Source organism: Otolemur garnettii, unplaced genomic scaffold (assembly GCF_000181295.1).
Source record: "Otolemur garnettii isolate 467f Iridium unplaced genomic scaffold, OtoGar3 scaffold00173, whole genome shotgun sequence".
NCBI classification, from domain to species: Eukaryota; Metazoa; Chordata; class Mammalia; order Primates; family Galagidae; genus Otolemur; species Otolemur garnettii.
The window spans coordinates 2,222,082-2,243,482 of record NW_003852568.1 but is presented as its reverse complement, the minus strand read 5'-3'; the positions used below and the strand labels follow the sequence as shown (position 1 = coordinate 2,243,482).

The 21,401-nt window shown below is 50.0% G+C and overlaps 1 protein-coding gene and 2 non-coding genes across 6 annotated transcripts; 2 read left to right on the top strand and 1 right to left on the bottom strand.

Annotated features, from left to right (window-relative positions):
- Positions 1-325: 325 nt before the first annotated feature.
- On the bottom strand, positions 326-432 carry LOC111728618. Its single transcript, XR_002775859.1, has one exon. It is a non-coding gene; the product is annotated as a U6 spliceosomal RNA (small nuclear RNA).
- Positions 433-1,530: 1,098 nt separating this feature from the next.
- Positions 1,531-1,636, top strand: LOC111728619. Its single transcript, XR_002775860.1, has one exon. It is a non-coding gene; the product is annotated as a U6 spliceosomal RNA (small nuclear RNA).
- A 3,922-nt stretch (positions 1,637-5,558) lies between these two features.
- PROC (protein C, inactivator of coagulation factors Va and VIIIa) lies at positions 5,559-18,794 on the top strand. 4 transcript variants are annotated; one of them, XM_023519382.1, is made up of 10 exons: positions 5,559-5,643; positions 5,783-5,911; positions 8,701-8,787; positions 9,925-10,091; positions 11,490-11,514; positions 11,639-11,776; positions 11,877-12,011; positions 15,752-15,933; positions 16,939-17,056; positions 18,135-18,794. In XM_023519382.1, the coding sequence occupies exons 3-10, from the start codon at positions 8,718-8,720 to the stop codon at positions 18,722-18,724; spliced, it is 1,425 nt and encodes a 474-aa protein (XP_023375150.1). In that variant the 5' UTR covers positions 5,559-5,643; positions 5,783-5,911; positions 8,701-8,717; the 3' UTR covers positions 18,725-18,794. The 4 variants fall into 4 exon arrangements, with proteins under 4 accessions (XP_023375150.1, XP_012667182.2, XP_023375151.1 ...); XM_023519383.1 differs by having other exon boundaries at positions 5,622-5,643; positions 5,787-5,911; XM_012811728.2 differs by lacking the exon at positions 8,701-8,787 and having other exon boundaries at positions 11,490-11,506.
- Positions 18,795-21,401: the final 2,607 nt, after the last annotated feature.

Genomic DNA, 21,401 nt, shown 5'->3' with positions numbered 1-21,401 from the left:
TGGGAGGCTGAGGCAGGAGACTCGCTTGAGCCCAGGAGTTGGAGGTTGCTGTGAGCTGTGATGCCACAGCACTCTACCCAGGGGGATAGCTTGAGGCTCAGTCTCAGGAAAAAAAAAAATAATAATGTTTTGGCTCAGTGCCTGTAGCACAGTGGTTATAGCACAAACCACATACACCGAGGGTGGTGTCTTCAAACCTGGCCTGGGCGAGCTGAACAACAATGATAACTGCAACAAAAAATGGCCAGGCTTTGTGGTGGGCACCTGTAGTCCTAGGTACTTGGGAGGCTGAGGCAAGAGAATCGCTTCAGCCCAGGAGTTTGAAACACTTATGGAACACTTCACGAATTTGCACGTCATCCTTGCTCAGGGGCCATGCTAATCTTCTCTTTATTGCTCCAAATTTAGTACACATGCTGCCAAAGCAAGCACATCAAGGTTGCTGGAGCTGTGACACCAGGCACTCTGCCAAGGGCGACATAGACTTTTTTTTTACTTTGTCTCAAAAAAAAAAAAAAAGACAAGAAAAGAAAGAAAGAAAGAAGAAAAGAAAAGAAATAATGTGTCAATTTTTAAAAAGTCAATTGTATTTCTATATGCTAGTAATACACCATTGTAAATTCAAATCTTTTGGGGTTGTTTGGGATAGAGTCTCTATTACCCAAGCTAGTCCAGTGCCATTGTCATGACTCACTGAAACCTCAAACTCCTAGGCTCAAGCAATCCTCCTGCTTCAGCCTCCCAAATTTAAAAACATGAAATAGGTAGAAATAAATTTAACAAAATATGTTCAAGACCTGCATGCAGGAAGCTAGCTAACATGATGAAAGAAATTAACAAAAGGCTTAATAAATGGAGAGAAATGCTATGCTAATGGATCAGAAGACTCAATATTAAGATGACTTTCTCCACAAATTGTTCTACAGAGTCGACTCAGTCCTCATCAAGATTTCAGCAAGCATTTTATGTAGAAATTGACAAGTTAATTCTAAAATGTATATAGAAGTAGAAAGCACCTAGAATACTAAAATAATTTTGAAAAAAGAAAAGGATAAAGTTGGCGAGGACTCATACTACTGATCTCAGGACTTGCTTAATTGCAATTGAGCAATTAAGACAACATGGTGTTGGCATAAAAATGAACACCTAGATGCACAGAACAAAGCAGAGTCCAGAAGTAGAAGTGTGCACATATGGTCAACTGATTTTGAACAAAGTACCAAGGCAATTCAATGGGGGAACAGTTACTGTGTGCAAAAACTGGTGCTGGAACAACTAAATGAATCTTGACCCCTCCCCATGCCATGATCTCAAAATGCATCAGGGATATAAAATGTAAGGAACAAAACCATAAAGCTTCTAGAAGAAAACAAGAGAAACCCTTTGTGACCTTGCATGAAGCAAAGAGTTCTCTGGCAGGAAACAAAAACATGAACCAACCAGCACGTTGTATCCCATGATTGCATTCACGTATGTAGCTATGATTTAATAAAAAAAAAAAAAAAAAGAACCATAAAAGAAAATGTTGATGTGCTCGCTTTGGCAGCATATGTACTAATTTGGAGCAATACAGAGAAGATTAGCATGGCCCCTGAGCAAGGATGACTCACAAATTCATGAAGTGTCCCATAAAAAAAAGAAAATGGGGCGGCGCCTGTGGCTCAAAGGAGTAAGACGCTGGCCCCATATGCCAGACATGGCAGGTTCAAACCCAGCCCTGGCCAAAAAAAAAAAAAAAAAGAAAATGTTGATAAATGGACTTTATTAAGATTAAAAACATTTGTTCAGGCTTGGCGCCTGTGGCTCAAGTGGCTAAGGCGCCAACCATGTACACCTAAGGTGGCGGGTTCGAATCCAGCCCGGCCCGCCAAAAACAACAATGACGGCTGCAACCAAAAAATAGCCGGGCGTTGTGGCAGGCGCCTGTGGTCCCAGCTACTTGGGAGGCTGAGGTAGGAGACTCGCTTGAGCCCAGAAGTTGGAGGTTGCTGTGAGCTGTGATGCCATAGCACTCATGGCCAGGCTTTGTGGTGGGCACCTGTGGTCCCAGCTACTTGGGAGGCTGAGGCAGGAGACTCGCTTGAGCCCAGAAGTTGGAGGTTGCTGTGAGCTGTGATGCCATAGCACTCTACCCAGGGGGATAGCTTGAGGCTCTGTCTCAAAAAAAACCCTAAAAAACAAACATTTGTTCATTCATCAAAAGACACCATTAAATATACAAGTTGGAAGAAAATGTTTGCAAAATACTTATTTGACAAAGGACTTGTAACCAGAATACATAAAAGTTCTAAGAATTCAATTTTAAAAAGGACAAAGGCCAGGCATAGTGGCTCATGCCTGTAACTCTAGCACTCTTGCGGAGGCTGAGGTGGGAGGATTGCTTGAGCTCAGGAGTTTGAAACCAGGCTGAGCAAGGGTGAGATCCCTTCTCTACTAAAAGTATAAAAAATTAATTGGATAGGCATTGTGACAGGTGCCTGTAGTCCCAGCTATTCGGGAGGCTGTGGCAGGAGGATCACTTGAACCCAGGAATCTGAGATTGCTGTGAGCTCAGCTGACACCATGTCACTCTTTGTTGTCAGTCACAACAAAGTGAGACTCTGTCATTCATAAATAACAAAAAGTGCAAAGATTTAAACACACACATTCGCCAAAGAAGACATATGAATAGCAAATTAGCAAATAAGATTCTTTTTTTAAATAAGATTCTTGACATCATAGTGATAAGAGACATTAACATTAAAGCTACAATGAGATAACACTACACACCCCCTAGGATGGCTAAAAATAAAAAAGAAAATAAAATCACAACTGAGAACACCAAATGTGAGTGAGGATCCAGAGCAAACTGGAACATTTATACACTGCTGATGGGAATGCAAAATGGTACAGCCACGCCACTCTGGAAAACAGTTTGACCTTTTTTTGTTGTTACAAAAGCACACACGCCCCCCTCCATGACTCAGTAATCGCATTCCGAGATATTACCTAAGAGAAACGAAAACTTATGCCACACAGATACCTGTATACGAATGTTCTAGCGGCTCTGTTTCATAAGAGCCGAGAACTGGTGAATGGATAACGAATTGGGGTACATCCATATAATGGAACCCAACCAGCAATAAAAAGAAACCACTGATATACACATCAACATGGGTCAATCTCGAAAACTTAAAGCTGAGTGAAAGAAGCCAGTCATGAGCTACAACCTGCAGGATTTCAGGGGTAGCTGTAGGCACAGAAATTGAGTCTGCGGTTGCCAGGGGTTCGGGGTGGAACACAGGGAAACTTTTGAGGGTGGTGGAAACATCCTATATCATGATTACCCGGTGGTTACACTATTACATACATTTGTGGAAAAACTGTACAGTGTAAAAAGGCGAATTTTATCCTATGTAAATTACACCACAATAAATAAACCGATTTTTTAAAATGCCTCAGTGTGCTATTGACATTGAACTGCATCCTCCCAACTCCATTTCTCAACAGGGAGCTCCCGGACCCCCTCAGTCCCTCCTGCCGGAGCCGCGGGGCTTCCACCCAGGAGCGCAGGAAGCTGCGCAGCGCAGGGAGGGGCCCGCACGCCGGCCCACCGGTCACCCTGCGCGGGGAGGGCCGGCGGCGGGCGAGGGTGGGCTGGTGACCGCTAAGCACCGCGGTCCTTTACCCTCTCCCGTTCCTGACCTTGGCAGCACCTGTTAGGGTGACACCGTCATCACCAGGCTTTAACCCCCACTAGGCCTCCGGTGGTGCCCAACCCTCTTTGGGGGATACTGGGGAGCCGAGAGGGAACTGTCGTTAAACTGCTAAGTCTCAGGCCATGTCCGCTTTGTATAAAACATTTATTTCAAAAATAATAAAATATTTAATTCGATCCTCACAACCGCCATCAGACCTCATTTTACAGAGGCAGAAATTGAGGCTCAGGGGAGTTAAATAATCCATTCAGGAAAGAGCCAAGTTGAAGTTTGACCCCGAGTGAGCGTGACGCGAAGATGGGGACCATCCCAGCCCGCCGCCCGCCGCCCGCCGCCTCGGAGAGTTCGGGCTCTCCTTTCCCCGCGCATCTTCGGGTCTTATTCCTTTGCTTGGGTGCTCACCCAGACCGGGAGCTCCCCGCCCCACGGCAAAGTCCGGCGGCGACCTCCGCGGTCTGCCTGAAGGAACCCGGGCCCAGAGCAGCCAGCGCTGGGCAGCCAGCCCCGGAGTCCCGGGCTCCGGTTCGGGAGTCCGCGCCTGGGAACGGCGCCCCCTGCTGGAAATCTGCCTCCACTATGCGGCCGCGGCCCCAAGGTGGCAAATTTCAGAGCTCCTACAACACGGGAAAGGCTGTTGGCAAGAACCTGCCCTGCTGCAGGGAGGGGCCAGGGTCCTCTGCTCTGCCAGACTATGAGGAGGCCATGACACAGCCCACTGGGCAGCGAGGAGGTCTTGGCCGACCCCTGGCACTAAGCGCCGGCTCACACGGGCGCCAGTGCTTTGGGCATCTGGGCTTGTTTGGACGCGGGCGCCTCGGGCAGAGTCCGTTACACAAGTCAGGATCAGCGTGTGGACCCTGCATGGACTTGACGTGGAATCGACTGTCCTAGGACGGGAGTTTGTGGGCATGAAGCGGCGCCCGGTGCACACTCAGGCACCTGGCGCTTGGTACGCGAGGTGGAACGCAGTGACCCCTGCAGACTGGGCGGGAGCGACATGCGGAGCAAGAACGGAGGCAGGAGGCATTTTTACAAGTTTCTCTGCCATGCAAGCCGCCCCCATTGTGTGGTCGTGCACAGGGTCCTCATGTTTCCTGCCTGAGTCTCCAAAAGCTCAGCTCTGCTTTTCCAGGCTGTGGCCGCAGCCCTTCACAAACAGCCCATGACGCCCCACTTCTACTCCATTACCTCATCCTCCACCTCTCTTCCACCTACGCCCCCCAGAGCTTCCCCACTGCTTGTCTTTTGTGTCTTCCCAGTTTCTCCCCACCTGCAGGGACCATCCTCCTACCTGCGCTTTGATGTCCAGCTGAAGTGACACCTCCTCCAGGCAGGCTTCCCTGGCCACTCTAGCTCGTGCAAATTTCTCTGTCCTCTGCAACATTTCCCACGTGCATCTGATCCCTATCCCCACACTGGGGCTGCCTTGTTAGAGTTTCACCCTGTTCCTCTAGGAAGGCCTTGAACCTCCAAAGCCTGGCATGGTGCTGTGCCTTAGTAGGAGCCATCTGTTTACAAGGAACACAGCTGTTCTAGACAATTTAAGGAAACTTAAGGAAGAAGGAGCTTGCTAGGAGGCCTATCCCTCATGATGTGCCACTAATCATCAGGAGGCAGGGGCCACCTCCAGTGCTCCCTGGGACCCTCCAGGTCTCCATGGTTTCCTGCCTCAGCCTCTCTCTACACATCTGCATCTTCCTTCTCAGCTTCCTTTACTTTAGGCCCAAATATGAATGCCCAGGCCTTGGCTTCATACTCTGAGTCCACTGCCTGCAGCAGATGAAGGCTTAAGTCCCTATGCCAGGGGGCTGGGGAAAATCTGATTGATCCCCTAAGTCAGGTGACTTGCCTGTGCAATCAGCAGAGGCCAGAGAGGTGGGATCACATGCCCCATTTAGGAGTGCAGACTTTGAAGAGGAGTGTGGACAAGTCCTCCGAGCAAGGGGTAAGGCAGGGAAGGAATGGGGGCATCTCTGAGAAAGCCAAGTCCAGGGGAGAAGACGCATAATGCTGACAAATTGCAGGACACAGGGAGAGGCTCCAAGACAGACATAAGAAATAAAGATTTCTGCCCTTCTTTCCAGCCAGGAACTAACTGCAGCCTTTCCAGAATCCTGTTCCATGTTCTCCCTTGTTCACAAAATTGGTCAACTAGAGCCGAGAGGACCTGGGTTCTAATCTAGGTCTGCTAACTACCCACTCAGTGAATTGGGGTGAGTAATGCAAGAGTGAACAGTCTGTGTGCGTGCAAATGGGAGATATATGAGCAACTGGAGGTGAGGGTCTACCCAGTGCCCATCACCCATGTGGTAAGGACCCCAAGAGGCTCATCTTTTCATGTTTTTATAATCAGAAATCAAGATGGCATGTCATTTTAACAGTATCTTTTTTCTTTTATAGTGGCACATAAAATAGGTGATCTTATAAGTAATGTTATTCTAGATTTGATGAAATATTAAATCATTACTTGTCGTGCTAATCTTAGACAAATATATCTCTGGGTAAAAATGTCCCTGTCTGCTAGCTGGGCATTGTGGTGGGCGCCTGTAGTCCCAGCTACTTGGGAAGCTGGGGCAAGAGAATCTCCTAAGCCCAAGAACTGGAGGTTGCTGTGAGCTGTGATGTCACAGCACTCTACCAAGGACAACAAAGTGAGACTCTTGTCTCTAAAGAAAAAAAAACTGTCCCTGTCTGCAATACAGGGACAACATCCTTACCTCGGCCAGCCACTATGAGGCTAAACTGAGACTACATCATGGACAGTTTTGAGGGTGGCCAGCCCTCTCCTCCCTCCCTTCTGGACCGCATCCTTGGTGGGCAAACTGAGCTGTCCTGAACTGGGACCAGGAGTTTGAGTGCCACTTGTTTGTTTATCTATGGAGAGGGAGGCCTCAGTGCTGAAGGCTAAGCAAATATTTGTGGTTATGGATTAACCCGAGTTCCAGGCTGTCATGGCGGCAAGAGGGCGAACTTGCAGTCTCTCCATGACCCACCCCTGTGAGTTGCCTCAAGGCAGGGCTGTGAGGGGGTGCTGGGGTGAGAAGAGTGCAGAAGGAATAAGAGGACTGAATCAAATCTTCAAACTTGGATTCTTGAGATGGGCTGGAGTTTGGGATAAAGTAAAATGGGACCCAGTCCTTGGCCGAGCCAAGGCACTGGTTGGCATCCCCAGGCCTAGGAGCCACAGTCTCAGAGGGTCCTTCTTACCACTCACCTCCTTTTTCCAGACTGTGGGTCAAATGGAAGTCAGCAGAGGTCTCCAGGACCATGGCCATCCCCAGAGGCAGTTTGGAGCATGGGGCCCTCCATTCTCCTTACTCCATTCTTTTCTCTATATCTGGGCATCAGAGTTAAACAAATGTCAGAACCAGTCTTAGAGGGAGTGAGCACAGGTGGAAAAGCAGGCCAACCAAGGGTGCCGGATGCAGCAGGCAGGCCTACCACTTGGTCTTGGAGTAGTCTCCAGCTGGTAGAGCTACCTCTGTGGCCTCCTGGGGCACATTGTGGTTGGGGGTATGGGTTAAGACTAAGGTGACCCTGCTTTTGGTGGGACAGTCCTGATTTTTAACAATTTCTCCCGCGGTGTTTTTAAAAAGTCCCGATTTTTGGAAAGAATGCATGGCAAGCTAGGGAACAGTGGGAGAATGGGAAGGGAATATATGGTTTTCGGCTGCCATGTGGCTATTTCGCCAGGCTATGCATTTTATATTATTTTTGTTAATTTTATAATGTTAAACTTTAATAATAACAAATAATTGTTGAGAACTGATTATGGAGAACTGCTTATCAAAGTTTGCATTGTTGTCAGGCCCTGCCCCCAGGCCCCACCCCCTCCCTCAGTGGTGTCCCGCTTTACCAATGTTAAAATCTGGTCACCTTAGTTAAGACCCAAGCCTTGAGCCTCAAGACTAGGTCTGGGCTTTTGAGTCCTAGCTGTGCCACCTCCTGTTTATGGATTTTTAATAAGCTACTCAACCCCTGTGGCCCTCAGTTTCCCCCTCTATGAAATGGGAGTGACAACATTAATACCTACCTCTTGGGTGGTTGTGAGCCTTAACTGAGATAACAACAGCTAATGTTGGCTCTGCGCCTGTGGCTCAAGCGGCTAAGGCGCCAGCCACATACACCTAAGGTGGCGGGTTCAAATCCCCAGCCCGGCCCGCCAAACAACAATGATGGCTGCAACCAAAAAATGGCCAGGCGTTGTAGCGGGCGCCTGTGGTCCCAGCTACTTGGGAGGCTGAGGCAGGAGACTCGCTTGAGCCCAGGAGTTGGAGGTTGCTGTGAGCATGATGCCATGGCACTCTGCCCAGGGGGATAGCTTGAGGCTCCGTCTCTAAAAAAAAAAAAACAACAGCTAATGTTTACCAAGCATTTGCTATGTGCAAACTTTGTTTTAAGAGCTGTATATGAATTAACTCATTTCTCACAATACCCTTAATGGCAGAAACACAATTATTCTGTCTCTTTTACAAAGGAGGAAACTGAGGCATGAAGCAATTAATTGTTGTGTCCAACACTGCCATCCAGTATGTGCTGAAGCTGGAATTTGCACCAGGAGGTCTGGCTGCATGCCTTCCCTTCTGAATCATTTATAAATTGCTTGAAAGACATCCTAAGTGTCTAATCAATGTTAGCTATTCTCAGTCCAGCTATCAGAACAACAAAAGCAGTCACCCCTCCATCCCTGAACCATCATCAAAGAGTGAAGCAAGGGAGGGCATGAACATTCCAGTGTACGCTCCACCACACTTCTGAGCTGGGTCCCCTTTGATCTTCACAAGGACCTGGTGTGCCTCCCACTTCTGGGGCTGGTGGTCTGACCTTAGCCCCATTAAGAAAAGACAACCGAAGCTCTGGCTGTCTATCTAGTGAAAAAGTTTCCCAAGCCAGCTGTCACCTTGGCAGCCAGCATCTAGGACCACCCTTTCATCTTCCACCTGGCGTGCAGGCAAGGCAGCAGCTGGGGGGCTGCAGGAGCTTAGAAGTCCTCCTCAAACAGGTGCCAACAATTGCAGAATGTGGCAGCTCACAAGCTTCCTGCTGTTTGTGGCCACCTTGGGAATTTCCAGCACACCAGCCCTGCTCGGTAAGGCCCCAGCCCCATCCTGGACCTTCCCAGCTTCCATGAGGCCCTGGCTGGCCAGTGTCCAGGCCTTCACAGCTTTTACCAGCTTCTCTGCATGGGTGAGATGTGGGACAGGCGAGAACAGCATGAATTGCTGACGAGTCTCAAGCAGGCTAGAGACGTAACACAGGGGCTATGAGGGCAGACATGGGTGATGGCGGGGAGCCCTGCGCTTGCCCCCTCAGCAAAGTGCCTGTGTTTTCCCACTCCACCTTTCCACTCTACCACCCACACTGCCAGCACAGCCTTGCCTCCTAACATACACATAGGCTACACCACTGTTCTGCCCCAACCCCTTCCCTGGTCCCCACAGCCAATAGGAGGCAGCCATAATTCTTGAGAGGCTACAGGACACGTAACCTCACGATCTGCTTAGAGCCACACCAGGCTGCTGGTGGCTTTGGTGTCTCTTCTTGAGCTGCTTTTCCACCTGGTCTCCCTTCCTTACCCCAGGTCTACTTGAGCTCTAATGTCCAGACTCAGCCCAGACACCCCTTCCTCTAGGGTGGCTTCCCCCCAAGCTCTTGTGCTCACTTTTTGCCTGGATCCCTGTCTCCGGCCTGTCCCTTGCACCTAAGACAGACATCATGCAGAGCCCAGGAAACACTTAGTGACACTCACCAGGTATCAGGTCTGTCTGTCCTCCAGGTGTCCTTGCCCATGAGGGATGGTGGCAGTGAGATGGGGCTGCACAGCAGGTACTGGGAGAACAATGAGACACCTGCCTTTGCAGCAGCTGTAGCAGCCGCAGCTGGCTTTGTCACTCAGGGCTTATTTCTGGGCCAGGCACTGACTGTATTGTTTTACGTGATGATCTCCTCCCATTTTCTGGATGAGTAAGTTGAGGTTTACAGCGGTAAAGACACTCGCTTAAGGTTAGGTTGGAGTTCACAGGGACATTCTGTCTTCCATCTGTCATCTCCTTCCCATGGAGGAAGAGAGCAGAAGAGCAGCATAACCTAGAATTGGCCTAAGTCTAGAGGGGGCCTGAGAGGAGACCTTTCCAGGTTCTTCCAGCTTGGCTTCCTCAGACCCCTCCTGACCCCCAACCCCTCTCAGGCCCCTCCACTGAAGTGAGCTCCCCTCCCCCCAAACCAGACTCAGTGTTCACCAGCAGTGAGCATGCCCACCAGGTGCTTCGGCTCCACAAACGTGCCAACACTTTCCTGGAGGAACTCCGGCCCAGCAGCCTAGAGCGGGAGTGCACGGAGGAGATCTGTGACTTCGAGGAGGCCAAGGAGATCTTCCAAAATGTGGATGACACAGTAAGGTCACCTGGATGGCTGGGTGCAGAGGATGAGGTTCAGGGGCAGTCTGGTGGCCGGCTAGAGCTTAGAGGAGCAGGGGAGATTGAGCGCTGAGGTCCTCTGGGGAGTTGCGGTGCCAGCTCCCCCTTCTCCTCCCAGCTTATTGGGGGTGGCTGAGTTGAGTGAATAGGACACTGGCCCTATGTGTTTGTTGGGCACATGTGACTGTAAGAAACAGAACTCTGCAATGAGCTCCAGGAAAAAGAGAGTGCAGGGCAGCCCTGGCTTAGGATCCTACTCAGCCCCATTGAGGTAGTTTGGTCTACCCCCACTGCCACCTCTGCTCTCTGTCTCACAGAGAAGGGACCAAAAGGCTACCACCCCGCTTCTATTCCTGTACCTGCAGATCAGCACGCGTGACCTACACTCTTGGATGTCTGTCCACATACCCCCACTCACACTGTGCCTCGGGTCCAGTTCTTAAGGGAGAAAACCTGATTGCTCAGGGGATCTGCTGCAGAAAGGGTCTGGGTCTTTCAGGCCTAAGGGTCAGAACCTGGAGTTCCCCAGGTTCTGTGGAGGCGGCCCTGGGGTGGCAGAGTGGGCTTGGTAAGGGATGTGGGTTTCTGATACAAAGCTCTGGCCCGGTTTGTCCCTAGGGGCTCACTTCAGCTGCTAGGGTCCCCGCCGAAGTCTGTAGGGCGCCTCCCCCGAAAGGCTTTCAAGGCAAAAGGAGGTGCTGGCCCCTCTTTTGCCCTCAGCCTTCACCTACTGGATCCTCACTGCCTCTTTTCCCAAATGGCCTCCTCAGAAGATATCGCATGATTTTCTGAAGGCACAATATGGTTGCAGGCGTCTCTGCCATGGCTTCCTGAGGTTACTTACTCCTGGTTTCTGGCCCGAGTCTGGGGCCTGCTGACCGTGCAGGCATCAAGCATCACGAGTCTCAGTGTGCTCAGCGCCTGGGCCCGGTTAGGAGGCATTCTTCTGCTGCCCAGTCTTTCTGAAGCTGCAGATTGCCTCGCACCAGGTCCCAGACATAGCTCAGGACGCTTAAGAGGTCCTCAAATGCCCTCAGGCAGAGCGGGTGATAGCGGCGGGGAGGAATCATGGATTTAGAGCCCTTGCCTTGCAGAGGCAGCGTGGAGCAGACAGACCAGTACGCAGAGCTGCAGCTGCGTGTGGAGAGTGTATTACTCGTGGCATGTGGGTGGGGTGCGGTGGGGATGGGGCGGGGGGGCAAGGAACACTGGTTCCCAGCTGCCTGCGACCGTCAGGAGTTGATCCCTTTCTGTCTGGAAGCCCCTCCCCGCTTCACCTGCCAGGGCACAGGCTGCCCGCCCCACCTGGGACACACCCAGGCGGCGACCCACATATACCGGCCGACGGCCCTGACGTTGCCCGCTCTTTCCACAGCTGGCCTTCTGGTCCAAGTACGTCGGTGAGTGCGTCCTAGACGCCTGGCTGGGCTGCCATTGCCCGCTGGGGCTATCTGGGCCTCTGCGAGTCGGGGAGGGAGCTGGCGTCTGAGTGACTCCACACGCCCACTCCTCCTTTTGTCCCAGACGGTGACCAGTGCGCAGCCAGGCCCTCGGAGCACCTGTGCGCCAGCCCGTGTTGCGGCCATGGCAAGTGTACGGACGGCATCGGTGGTTTCAGCTGTAACTGCAGCCGGGGCTGGGAGGGCCGCTTCTGCCAGCACGGTGAGGGGCGGCGGGCGCGGGGTGGGCCGGGGCAGGGCAGGGACAGGGGCCGGGGCGTAGCGCCACCGCCCGCTCTCGGCTGTCTCGCCCTGCCCTCCAGAGGTAAGCTTCTCCAACTGCTCCGTGGACAACGGCGGCTGCGCGCACTACTGCCGGGAGTACGCGGACGGGCGCCACTGCAGCTGCGCCTGGGGCTACGCGCTGGGAGACGACCACCGGCACTGCCAGCCCAAGGGTGAGCGCCGGCCGGGGCGGTCCGCGGGAGTGAACGGTCAGCAGGTGCCGCTTTTGGTGCGCCGCCCCGGAGAGGAGCGTGCCCTCGCCGTTTCCGCCTTTCTCTGCCCGCCCGCCTCCTGGTGCCCCTGCTGAGCGCGGGGACCCTCCCGCAGCCAGGCCGGCGGCGACCACGGGCTGTCTCGGCTGCGTTTATTTCCCTGTGACACATTCTCTGGCCCCGTTTCCCTCTTCACCCACTGTTGCTCTGAGAGCTCCGATTCTGCTTTTATATTTCTGGTTTTATGCGTTTTTCTTTTTACCTAATTTATACATGTACAAAGTTGTAAAAGGCAGAGTTTTGCGACTCTCACATGTCAGCATGCAGTTCCTTTCCGTGGGTCTTGCTGCAGTGTTCTTGGTGGACCTTTTAATGTAGAAATTCGTATCTTTTGCTTCTAGCAATAATTTTTAGCTATTTCTTTGACAATCTCATCTCTGCTTTCTCTGTTCTATTTCTGGAACTTTCATTATTCAGATCTCTTTCCTCTAGTTTTATTATCTTTAAAAACAATTTATTGAGGTAAAATATATAATTTATGATCTTTACCATTTTTAGGTGTACAGATCAGTGGTAATACATTCACACACACATATACATATTACTATTCATATTACATGTGTATATATGTGTGTGTTTTGTTTTGCCATTCCTCCTCCCTGATTTCTGGCAACCACCAATCTCATCTCCATTTTCATGGGAGCCAGTGTTTTTGTGTTTTTTTTTTTTTTTTACCCCTATGAGCCACAGGCACCGCCCGGGGTCAGTTGTTTTTAGCTCCCACACGTGAGTGGGAATATGCATTATTTGTCTTTCTTATTTATTTGTGCTTGCTTATTTAACTTAATACAATGGCCTCTAGTTCCATCCATGTTGCTGCAAATAAGGGGATTTTTACAGTTGAATATTATTTGTGTATATATACCACATTTTATTAATGCATACATCAATTGATGGGCACTTAGGTTGATTCCATATTTGGGCTATTGTGAAGAGTGCTACAGTAAACGTGGGGATGTAGATATCTCTTTGATATATTAATTCCCTTTCTTTTGACTATATACCCAGTAGTGGAATTGTTGGATCATATGGAAGTTCTAGGTTTAGTTTTTTGAGGAACCTCCGTACTGTTCTCCATAGTGGTTGCACTAATTTACATTTTCACCAACAGTGTGCAAGGGTTGCCTTTTCTCTGCATCTTCACCAGCATCTCTTATTGCCGACTTTTTTTTTTTCCTTATTCCGTGGTGTTTTTATTTTTTATTTATTTTTCTTTTTTTTTATTGTACTTTTTTGATATAGGCCATTTTTTAACCATGGTGAGATGACATGGCTTTGGTTTTGCATTTCTCTGATGATTAGTGATGTTGAGCATTTTTTAATATACCTGTTGGCCATTTGTATGTCTTCTTTTGAGAAATGTCTATTTAGATTATTTGCCCATTTTTACATTGACTTTTTTTTTGCTATTGTTTGAGCTCCTTATGTATTCTAGTTATTTACCCCTTGTCAGATGAATAGTGTGCGAATATTTTTTCACATTCTGTGTGTTGTTTCTTAACTTTGTTGATTGTTTTATTGCTGTGCAGAAGGATTTTAGCCTGATATAATCCCAGTTGTCTATTTTTGCTTTGGTGGGCTGTGCTTTTGAGGTCTTACACAAGAAATCTTTGCCCAGGCTTGGTGCCTGCAGCTCAGCGGCTAGGGCGCGGGCCACATCCACCAGGGCTGGCGGGCTAGAACCCAGCCTGGGCCTGCCAAACAACAATGACAGCTACCAAAAAAAAAAAAAAAATAGCCGGGCTTTGTGGTGGGCACCTGTAGTCCCAGCTACTTGGGATGTTGAGGCAAGAGAATCGCTTAAGCCCAAGAGTTTGAGGTTGCTGTGAGCTGTGATATTACAGCACTCTACCGAGGTTGATATAATGAGACTCTGTCTCAAAAAAAAAAAAATGAAAGAAATAAAGAAATCTTTGCCCAGAACAATATGCTGAAGCATTTCCTCAGTGTTTTCTTTAGTAGTTTCATAGTGTCAGATCTTAGATTCAAATCTTCATTCTAATCTGATTTTTGTGGGTGGAGAGAGAGGGGTCTGGTTTCATTCTTCTGCATATAGTTATCCAGTTTTCTCTATACCATTTATTGAAGAGACTATTCTTTCTCTTACAAGAACATTGTAAGTTCTTGACACCTTTGTTGAAGATGAGTTGGTTGTAAATGTGTGGATTTATATCTGGATTCTCTATTCTGTTCCACCGGCCCCTGGGTCTGTTTTTATGCCAGTCACATGCTATTTGGGTGACCATAGCTTGTTAATAAATTTTGAAGTCAGGTGGTGTGTTTTTGCTTAGGTTTGCTTTGGCTACTCAGGATCTTTTGTGATTTCATATAGATTTCAGGAATTTTTTTTCTATTTCTGTGAAAATGTCATTGGTATTTTAATAGGGATTAAACTGAATCTGTAAATTGTTTGGGACAGGATTGTCATTTTAACACTATTAATTCCTTCAACCCATGAGCCTGGAATAACCTTCCATTTTTTGCATCCATCTCTTTGAATGTGTGCTCTTCTTTCTAACTTTTTATTTTGAAATAATTAGATTTATAAGAGGTTGCAAAGAAATGCATGGTGGACCTGTTGGCCTGTGGGCTTTCCTGTGAGGCGACTGGCAGGCTCCATCCTTGGCAGAACACCTGGTGCCCAGAGTTTTAGGCCTGTTTGCAAAAGGAATCCTCTAAGCTCATGCTGGAGGAGGCTCATGCTTGGCTTCCTGTCCCTTGGAGCAGGGTGGCAAAAGGAAGCCAGCATCTGCACAGACTATGGATGCCCGCATGACTCCTATGGTCAGCCCAGCACGCCCCTCCTTCCTGAGTCCCTATATCACAGGGTCTGGTTCACCCTCTTTAGGGAATGGTCTGCATCAGGTGGTAGAGGGGAGGCAAGCGAGTGAGGACTCCAGCAGTTTCTCTTACAAACTCTCAGCACACCTCCCATCTGCAATCCCACCTGCACTGCCTCCCTCAGAAGCATAGAGGCTTCTGTGATACTGTTGGCTTGTGGGCACCCCCATGACTGGCTGGGGTTTTGCTTTCTAGTCTAAGTCAGTTACCATTTGCTGTCAACTTTTGGAATTTTGCTGTTGGGTTCTCTCCACTCTCTCGTCCTAATGCAGTTCCCATTGTCCCTACCAGTCTGTATCTCTGAACCCGGCATTTAAGGCTACTAATGAGCAAACCCCGGCAGGCCTTCCAGCCCTCAGTTCTCCATGGTGTGCATTGCCTCTTGGCAGGCAGGCCTCGCATCTGTGCTTAGGGCTACTTTAGGGCTCTCCAAGAACACTCACCTCCTCCTCCCCATAATTTCTTACCTCTGTTAGGAGCTTGACAGCATCCAAGCATGAGACCTTACTTAAGTATCTCAGGGATTACCTGCACCAGCCCTAGGATATAATGAACCTCTGAGAAGGTTAACAACTTGTGCAAGGACACACAGTTAGGTGGTAATGTCGCTTGGTCTGGGTCTTGCCATCAGGTGGCACTGTTTGTTGACTAACTGATTGGCAGGGATTTGTAGCTGATATTAATTGAGTGTTCTAAGCGCCATTTATTGCTGGAACCTGACAATGTGGTGAACTAGCCTACGGGCAGGAGGAGGACAAAGGCAGAAGGCAGTCTCCCTCATGGCCTCCCTCTGCCTTCAGTGAAGTTCCCTTGTGGGAGACCATGGAGACGAGTGGATAGGAAGCGCAAGTACTCTAAACGTGACACAGACCAAGCGGACCCAGTAGATCCAGGCCAAGCAGACCAAGAAGACCAGGTAGACCAAGTGGACCCACGGATCATCGATGGGAAGGTGACCACACGGGGAGAGAACCCATGGCAGGTGAGGGCAGGGGCAGCAGCTGGCTGCTTTTCTCATTTGTGGGGATGGGTCACCGAGCCCCTGCTGGGAGTTATGCTCAGGATGCAGGAAGAAGCAGGGAACATGCTCCCCCTGGTGGGAGCTGTGACAAAGATGCGAGTGTTTAGGGAAAGATGGGGTACCCTGATGGGAGAGGAGCAGCAGGCAGGGCAGGGGGGGTATGGGGCCTTGGATGGGGAGGACAGGAGGGAGAATTGGAGTGCACAATGTTCTGCTGATGGGAGGGGTTTGTGCAGATGGGGCTGGGAGGAAGGGCTGGCCCTGTGTGCCTTTGACTTCAACATGGGAACTAACACTTAACTTGGGTCCTCTCTCTGCCGGTCACTGGGGTCTGGGGTGGGAATAGAAATTAACAAGTGTGGGCAGTGCCTATGGCTCAAAGGAGTAGGCGCCAGCCCCATATGCTGGAGATGGCGGGTTCAAACCCAGCCCTAGCTAAAAAAAAAAAAAAAAACTTGCAAAATTAATTAAATTAATTTTTTCTTTTAAAAAAAAAAATTAACAAGTGAGAGTACTGGCCTTAGAGAGCTCGCAGTCTGGGAAGGTCAGAACCCTAATCACAGGCCAACCCAATGGGACTGGAGCCAAGATGGCCATCATCAGGGCAGGGGCTGAGAGAGGCCAAAGGGGAGCTGCCAGAGCAGCCAGGACACCACAGAGGCTTCCCAGAGACTGCAAGTCCTGGCCTAAGCCCCCAAAGATAAGAGGAACTCATGGGGTAACATTGGGTAAGGCTGACTGGAACAGCATGGAACAAAGGCATATCATGGGCAAAGTCAGGAAGACACACTGGGACAGGCCGACACCATAAAATGTGCAGAAACAGAAAGTGCCAGAAAAGGGCCTTGTGACCAGGGAAGGCAGGAAAGTGCTTGAGAACCATGCCAGGGCCTTGTGAGACCAAGGGCCCTGAACTCAGACCTGTCAGAGGGCAGCTGTGATGTCACTGTCCCATCCCCATTCCAGGTGATCCTGCTGGACTCCAAGAAAAGGCTGGCCTGTGGGGCAGTGCTTATCCACCCCTCCTGGGTGCTGACAGCGGCCCACTGTATGGAGGTCTCCCAGAAGCTCATTGTCAGGCTTGGTATGGGTTGGAGCTGGGCAGAAGTGTCTGCCAGAAACCCTGGGGTGGGACTAGGCAAATTTTCCAGGTTTGGGGGACCCTGGTCCCCAGTATGCTTGAGCAAGAGATAGTTTGATCTCTACAGAGGATGTTCTGGGGGAAAAGAGTTATGTGTGCCTGCCCCCCCCCCCATGACATGTGGTATTTTGCATGATTTCTGGTGCCCTCTTCAAATCTGGACAAAAGTCCTTGCACACATGTTTGTAAGTGAGGGGTTACATGCCCTCTCTTCTTCATTCCTACTCAGCAGAGCAGGCTCTGTGTGGGCCTCAGCACCCTTGGGTGCAGAAACCCACAAGGGCTGACCTCAGGGCTGAGCTTCACAGGTTGACAGGGACAGAGCTAGGCAGTGGGGGCCTGGCATCTTACAAAGCAGAGAGCTGCTTTTCTAGTGGTCTGGGAATCCCCTAGCTCAGGCCCCAATCTATGGCAGTTTCTAGAGAGGGCTCTCACTCGTCTCTTTATGCAAAAAGGAAGGAAAATGGATATTGCCTACAATTGCCTTCAGCATGATGAATGGCCCCTAGTGGTACTTGGCTTAGGATTTCCAGGCCCTCCTCCCTAGGAACTACCAGCCTAGCCTGAGAGGACCTTGTCTCTTGTGTGTGATCCAGAACTTTCTTGCCTGTGTTCTGTCAGTCCCCCTCTCTGAGTCTTGCTGCTCCTGCCTTTGTCTCTCCAGCTACAGTTGCTTCATGTTCCTTTGTGGCTTTGTCCACGTCTCCAGCTTCCCTGTGGTGTGTTACTTCCCTGGTCTCTCTCACTGCTCTGAATCCTGAATGCAGACCCATCCTGCCCCTTTGGTCTTGACTCCTGGGGCCACTCCTTCTGGAAGAAGTCACCCTAGATAGGGATCCACAGCATAGACAGATGGCCCTATGACAGTGCCAGGGACGTGGAGGGAACTCTCTCCAGCTGTGGACCTCCCCCTCGGGTGCTCCCCCAGGCCTGCAGGAGCACAGCTGTGTGTCAGCCTCAGGAAAGTGCCGTGGGGCAAAGGCTCCCCCAGCCCAGTCTGACAGTGAGCTCTGCCCTGCAGGGGAGTATGACCTGCGGCTCCGGGATAAGTGGGAAGTGGACCTGGGCATCGAGGAGATCCTCATGCACCCCAACTACAGCAAGAGCACCACTGACAATGACATTGCACTGCTGCACCTGGCCACGCCTGCCATCCTCTCACCAAATGTCATGCCCATCTGCCTCCCAGACAGTGGCCTTGCTGAGCGTGAGCTCACTCAGGCTGGCCAGGAGATGGTGGTTTCAGGCTGGGGCTATCACAGTAGCCGAGAGAAAGAGATCAAGAGAAACCGCACCTTTGTCCTCAGCTCCATCAGGATTCCTCTGGTCTCACGAAACGAGTGCATGCAGGTCATGAGCAACAGGATCTCTGAGAACATGCTGTGCGCGGGCATCCTCGGGGACCGGAGGGATGCCTGCGAGGGGGACAGTGGGGGGCCCATGGTCACCTCCTTCCGAGGCACCTGGTTCTTGGTGGGCCTGGTGAGCTGGGGTGAGGGCTGTGGCCTCCTTCACAACTACGGTGTTTACACCAAAGTCAGCCGCTATCTGGACTGGATCAACAGCCACATCAGGGGCAAGGAGGCCTCCCTCAAGGGCCAGGTACCTTAGCAGCCCTCCCTGCCGGGCTGGGCTGTTGAATTGGCGATGTGTGGAACATTAAAGGGGCACGCAAGAACCACTCGGCCTGCTGTCTGTCTGTCCTCCCCTCCATTCTTTAGGCTGTTCCAGGAGGAAGTAACGTTCATTGAACATCTACTATATGTCACATGCTTTATGAACAGAATCTTATTTAACTCTCAGGTCAACCCTGTGGGGTAAGGAGCAGCAGATCCAAGTTTTTGTGGGCTCTCTGTGGGTGCTTTGTTTATCAAAGAGAATAAAAAATGTGATGACAAAACTGCCAGAGACTTTCTCAGGCCCTTGGAGAGAGCTTGTGCCAACCAGGGATCCTAAAGCTGCAGCTTGGCTGGCTGTACAGTAAACCCAGCTATGGAAGTGATGTTTACAGCCCCTATCACAGAGGAGGAAACTGAGGAAGGTTTACCTGGTACAGCTAGGGTTCAGATCTAGGTTGGACTCCAAAACCCACGTGTTTTTCTCTGTTCTCCATTGTTCTTGGAGGGCAGCTCTTCTGACACCTACTGCGTGTGGGGCCATCACTAGCCCCATGATGGAAGTAGGCAGAGACCCATAAGGGGCGAGTTTAGCCCAGAATGAGCTTACCATGTATCTGAGAAATCTCCTTTAAGACTAATGTTATGGGCTCGGCGCCTATAGCTCAACGGGCTAAGGCGCCAGCCACGTACACCTAAGGTGGCGGGTTCGAATCCCCAGCCCGGACCCGCCAAAACAACAATGACGGCTGCAACCAAAAAATAGCCGGGCGTTGTGGCGGGCGCCTGTGGTCCCAGCTACTTGGGAGGCGGAGGCAGGAGACTCGCTTGAGCCCAGGAGTTGGAGGTTGCTGTGAGCTGTAATGCCACGGCACTCTACCCAGGGGGACAGCTTGAGGCTCTGTCTCAAAAAAAAAAAAAAAAAAAAAAGACTAATGTTATGCAGTTGTAGACAGCCGTAAATGAGAAGCCCTGTCTTAATCTGGCCTTACAAGCAGAATTGGACGAGACAGAAGCAAGTTAGAATGACTGATCTGAAATCATTAAGTACCTGGTAAAAAGGAACGGGAGGGAGACAAAGCTGAGAAAATTAGTCTAAAGTCCTAAAATTAGTCTAGCTCTCTATGTGGCCTCGGGCAGGTCATTTTTCTTCTCTAGGTGTGATGGTTAATTTTAGGTGTCAGTTTGACTGGATTATGGGATGCCCAGATAGCTGGTAAAGCATTATTGTAGGGTGTGTCTGTGAAGGTGTTTTCAGAGGAAACTGGTGTGTGAGTTGGTGGGGAAGTGGGAAGATCTGCCCTCAGCGTGAGCAGGTACCATGCCAAATGGAGCAAAAAGACAGAGGACAGTGAACTCACTCGGTCCTGAAGCTGGGACGCCCTGTTCTCCTGCCCTTAGACATCAGATCTGCAGAGATAGATGATAGATATAGAGGCAGATAGAGATAGCTAGATAGATAGACAGACAGAGATAGCAATAGACAGAGACAGACAGACAGCATAGACTCTGGGACTTGTACCAGCAGCCCTCCCGTCTAGGTTCCCAGGCCTTTGGCCTCAGGGTGATAGTTACACCCTCAGCTTTCCTGGTTCTGAGGCCTTTGACCAGCTTTGCTGTTCTCCAGCTGGCAGATGGCCTGTCATGGGAATTCTCAGCTTCTATAATCACGTGAGCCAACTCCTCTAATGAATCCCTTCTCATCTATCTCTATCTCTCTATCTCTCACTATCAATCTATATCTATCATCTGTCTCTCTATCATCTTATCTATCTCTGTCTCTATCTCTATCATCTATTTCTAACTATCCCTATCTATCTCCATTGTCCATCTATCTATCTATCATCTCTGTCCCTGCATCTATATCATATTGGTTGTCTCTTTGGAGAATCCTACTACACTGAGCATCAATAAAATGGAGGGATTGGATGACAGTGGTGGTTCTCAACCCCAATTGCACATTTGAATCTCCTAGAGAACTTTCAAAAACACCTTTGTCTAGTCTCAGCCTCAGGGATTCTAATTAATTTGGGCAGCGAAGGTTAGACCCAGACACTGATATTTCAACAACACCCCACTTCATTTTAATGTACAACTGAAAGCTACCGGACCATACCAAGGACTTTCCTTTCCTCCCCTTTCCCCTTCCACTTCCTTTCTTCCCTCCCTCCCTAGGCTGGTCTCAAACTCCTGGCCTCAAGTGATATTCCTGCTTTGGCTCCCAATGTGCTGGGATTACAGGCATGTGCCACTCTTCCTCCCCTGGACCAAATGGTCTTTAAGAGCCTTTTCTCCTCGGGCAGGCTCTAATTCTAAGACTCTCCCTATTGGTAAGGATGAAGGCCAGTCACCTCAGAAAGCACAGCACAAACTTAATCAGTAGTCAAGGAAGATTTGATCTGTGATTATATTCAGCTTCTCAGGTCACAACTGCTGCTTACCAAAGAGGACACCAGGACCCACTGAGTTAGTTACCTATGCCCAGCCACAAGAGAAGAGGCCTGTCAGAGATGGAGCCAGCAGGATCCACCTCCTTACCTGGGAAAGGGAGACATGGAACTTCTTGAAAGTGGAAGTAAGCCAGGCCCAGGGCTGGAACCACCTGCCCCATAGTGAGAGGTCCACTGTCTACCGCACTTACAGTGGGAGGTGATAGACTGAGAGAACGGCAG